General features: G+C 44.0%; 1 protein-coding gene across 2 annotated transcripts; it reads left to right on the top strand.

The window, feature by feature from the left end:
* Positions 1 to 497: 497 nt before the first annotated feature.
* Positions 498 to 4,025, top strand: LOC100281435 (protein kinase). 2 transcript variants are annotated; one of them, XM_008676485.4, is made up of 8 exons: positions 498 to 1,272; positions 1,351 to 1,417; positions 1,485 to 1,595; positions 1,936 to 2,117; positions 2,377 to 2,587; positions 2,728 to 2,968; positions 3,048 to 3,198; positions 3,597 to 4,025. In XM_008676485.4, the coding sequence occupies exons 1-8, from the start codon at positions 595 to 597 to the stop codon at positions 3,900 to 3,902; spliced, it is 1,947 nt and encodes a 648-aa protein (XP_008674707.1). In that variant the 5' UTR covers positions 498 to 594; the 3' UTR covers positions 3,903 to 4,025. The 2 variants fall into 2 exon arrangements, with proteins under 2 accessions (XP_008674707.1, NP_001147825.1); NM_001154353.1 differs by having other exon boundaries at positions 561 to 1,417; positions 3,597 to 3,984.
* Positions 4,026 to 4,386: the final 361 nt, after the last annotated feature.

Here is a 4,386-nt window from a genome sequence, read left to right on the forward strand (position 1 = left end):
AAAGATAGAAGTGTGAGACTGATCAGTTTGTTTGTCCTATTCTTTCTTTTCTCCTGAGCAAAGATACGAAGATATATGAAGATTTTTGTTGTTTTTTCCCTAATGCACGTGCACGATCATTTAGTCCATGTATACAGTGTAAAATGCTACATAGGTTTTGCGGTGTCCATTTAATTAGCCGTTTAGTCTATTTAAGTATTATTCGGTTCAAATAAATCCTCTTCGCTATGGCTTTAGTCCTCTGATTTCTGTTTTTTCTATAGTATTTTGTCTTTATTAATTTCAGCCGCAACAGTACAAACAATTTTAATCAAGCTGCAGCGAAAACGATATGTGACCGAACTCACACTCTTGACTGTATGACGTAGCCGGCCGGCCGGCCGTCCCGATCCGTGGAAGAGTAATTCAAAATAGGGTGTAATAAGAGTAGTTCAAAATACTGAAAATATGTTGACTGATTCGCTAAAAGAAATTTCTTTGCCTTCTCCACTCCAATCCATGTACGTGATGGTGATGGAGGAGATCTCAGCAAAACAACAAGAATAAGCAGTAACAACAATAATCTAGCCTGCCTGTCCTTAGCGTAGTCATGCCATGGCGGGCGATGCGCTCATCGTCATCGTCACTAGCTTCCTCCTCGCGCTGCCGTCAGCGACGGCAATAGGCAAGGTCTGCGGCAACGCCGGCAACTACACGGCCAACGGCAGGTACCGGTCCAACCTCGACTCCCTCGCCGCGGCCCTCCCAGCCAACACGTCCTCGTCCCCTCAGCTCTTCGCCAACGCCACCGCCGGCCAGGCCCCCGACGCCGTGTACGCGCTCGCGCTCTGCCGCGGCGACCTGACCGGCAACCTCACCGGGTGCAGCGCCTGCGTGAACGGCTCGTTGCAGTACGCGCGGAGGGCGTGCCCCTACGCCAAGGCCGCCAGCGTCTACGACGACAACTGCCTCATCGGCTACTCCAGCGCCAACATCCTCGTCCCGGCCTATAACGCCACCCGGGACACGAGCACGCTCTTCGACTACTGGAACAGCATGACCATCGCCGGCAACGGCACACTGGTGGCCGCCCACGTCGACGACCTGCTGACGCAGACTGCCCAGCAGGCTGCCTCCAGCCCGAGGAGGTTCGTCACGGCCTACATGGACGGCTCCAGCAACGCCGTCATCCCGACGCTCTACTCCCTGGCGCAGTGCACGCCCGACCTGTCAGCCGGCGACTGCCTGGCCTGCCTCCAGCGGATCCTCGGCTTGCTCAACGCCACGACGTCGGTGAGCCTTGGAGGGCGGGTCCTCCTGCTGCGGTGCAACTTCAGGTTCGAGAATAACATGTTCTTCGACGGCGCACAGATGACGCAGATCAGGCCGTCGTCCGGCGCTCCGGCGCCACCACCACCGTCTCCGACGACAAATAAAGGTATGTGCGGTCAAGTTCGAGCTATTTTCATCATGAACTAATTGTTGATGCACCCTTGTTTGTCTAGGATCTGGGGTGAAGCCTTGGGTAATTGCGGTGTCTGTAGCACCTCCTGTGGCGGTAGTAGCATTCTGCTTCATCCTTTACAACCGTAGGCAAAGGAGAAGGTTCAGAAGAGGTGAGTTGTCGTTTGTTACCGACATCTCTCTCACTCACTCATATGGTTATTTTACAATTATATTATACATTTAGACCTAATTTGGAAACTTAAATCCCATTCATCATTAAAGAGGATTGAAGAGAAAATAAACTAGTTTTCCCTTCGATTCTCTCCAATTCTGGAGGAGAATTTGAGTTTACAAACTAACCACAGAAAGGGGAAATTAAAGGGAAAATCTCCCATAAATAACTAATTACAGTTCGATTGTTTATCCTATACTAGAAAAAGACAGGATCCTAAGGAGATTTAAGTTTTCAAACTAGTTCTCGAAGTAATCAAATTCTCGACTATTATACAGGTAGATCTAAACTACGACAAAAGCATCCTCGCAACAACTTGAAAGGAGACGAACTAGATTGGGAAATGGAAACAGAGCTCTCAGAGTTTTCTGTTTTTGACTTCCATCAGATATTGGAGGCTACAGATAACTTCTCTGAAGAAAATAAACTTGGGGAAGGTGGGTTTGGCCCCGTTTATAAGGTAAATAAGCAACACATGTGTATACTTCTAACTATGTGATGATAAAAAATAGTCCTTAATTATATATGAAACTAAGCATGCCATACGATATAGCCTCATAATCGTATTTATGTGAAGGTTGCATGTTTGGATACGCTAGCTAGTTGTCTGTTTCTAAATGCAGATAGCTGCGTCTATAATGAACATGAATTGAATCATAAACATCCTGCTTGTGGCAAGAGCCGCTGAACAACTCTTGATGAATACTTTCTTCACACAGGGTCAGTTTCCTGATGGAACTGAGATAGCTGTTAAGAGACTTGCTTCACATTCAGGGCAAGGTTTTGTAGAGTTCAAGAATGAAGTACAACTCATAGCGAAACTCCAACACACAAATTTGGTTAGGCTCTTGGGATGTTGCTCTCAGGGAGAGGAGAAAATTTTGGTCTATGAATACTTGCCAAACAAAAGCTTGGACTTCTTTATCTTTGGTATGTGTATTTTAATATTTTTGTAAAAACGCAGATTTCAAGCTGAATATTCTCCTCCCCTCCCTACATATATATGGTTTCTAGTTTATTGTTTGTTGAGTTATTTCCTGTTAATATAATGTCATTCAATTGATTTACAGATGAAAACAGGAAATCGTTACTGGATTGGAAAAAGCGTCTAGCGATAATTGAAGGAATAGCAGAAGGACTTCTCTACCTGCATAAGCACTCCCGTTTGCGTGTCATTCATCGAGATCTTAAACCAAGTAACATTCTCCTGGACAGCGAAATGAATCCTAAAATTTCAGACTTTGGGTTAGCAAAAATATTTAGCTCAAATAACATCGAAGGAAGCACTACAAGGAGAGTGGTTGGTACATAGTAAGTATCATATAATTTGGTCTAGTTTGAAAATCAACCGATGATCATCACATAATTTGAGACTTACTTATTGTTTCAGTGGTTATATGGCTCCCGAGTATGCCTCTGAGGGCATCTTCTCTATCAAATCTGACGTATTCAGCTTTGGCGTTCTCATTCTTGAGATCCTTAGCGGAAAAAGGAATTCCGGCAACCACGATTATGGAGATTTCATCAATATTCTCGGATATGTAAGTTTATCCGTCTACATGTATCATGTAAAATCATTTTTTGTTGTGTCATATTTTTTTTATAATGAAAACAAAAAATGTTCCAGCCTTTTGTAGTTTCCTACATACGGCATTACATATTGAAAATTAATAAAACATGCATCATTAAAAAATAACATCCTTGACAAGAACTTGTTCTCGAATCAAGCGTCCTTTAATCTGGCATTAGAACTCCAACCATGTTTTGCAAGGATCTCCTTTGCCACCATCTCTAAGGATTGACATACCACAAGAATCTCTTGGTGAGCTTCTTGTTTCTGCAATAATCTCCAGAGTCTGAGCCAATGAACCTTATCATAACCATGTTGTGTCATATCTATATTGATTATTTTGTAATGAAAATATGAAATGGCAAACAGGCATGGCAATTGTATGAAGAGGCAAGATGGATGGATCTCGTTGATGCCTCATTGGTACCAATGGATCACTCATCTGAAATCATGAGGTGCATGAACATTGCATTGCTGTGTGTACAAGAGAATGCCGCTGATCGACCAGCCATGTTGGATGTTGTTGCGATGCTAAGCAACAAGGCTAAGACCCTGGCTCAGCCGAACCACCCAGCGTATTTCAATGTACGGGTAGGAAACGAAGAGGAGTCCACTGCTGCTACGGCGTCAGGCAGTATCAATGAGATGACCGTATCTGTCACAACTGGTAGATAATTTTTGTTTGTACAAAGTGGTTACTGTTGAGCTTATATATATAATTATCCTTTTGATAATGTGCAATGCAGACATATTTCATTATATGGGGTATATGTTTATTTAATTACTCTATTTTGTGCAGCTTTCTTTTCTTTTCTTGAGTAAAGAGTATGGTCACCCGTCGTAATATGATAAACTAGTGCAATGTCTGTGTGTTGCAACTGCACACAAATTATTCGATTAAATGTTAGAGAATAACGATTACATGAAAACGATATTCATGTGGGATATATAACCATTGATGCAGATGCTATTTTTTGTCACAAGTATTTGCATAATTCATATTGTCTTACTAATTTTAGTAGGGGTGGGGCGGAGAGGCGAGGGGGCGAGCACGAGGGAGGGGAGGAGCCAGCGGCGGCGGGGATACTAGAAGCGAACGAGGAGAAGTAGCGGCGAGGAGATGATGGGCGGCGGCTGCAAGGCCATCAGGGGAGGGAGG

The sequence above is a fragment of the Zea mays genome, chromosome 1, assembly GCF_902167145.1.
Source record: "Zea mays cultivar B73 chromosome 1, Zm-B73-REFERENCE-NAM-5.0, whole genome shotgun sequence".
Classification (NCBI taxonomy): Eukaryota; Viridiplantae; Streptophyta; class Magnoliopsida; order Poales; family Poaceae; genus Zea; species Zea mays.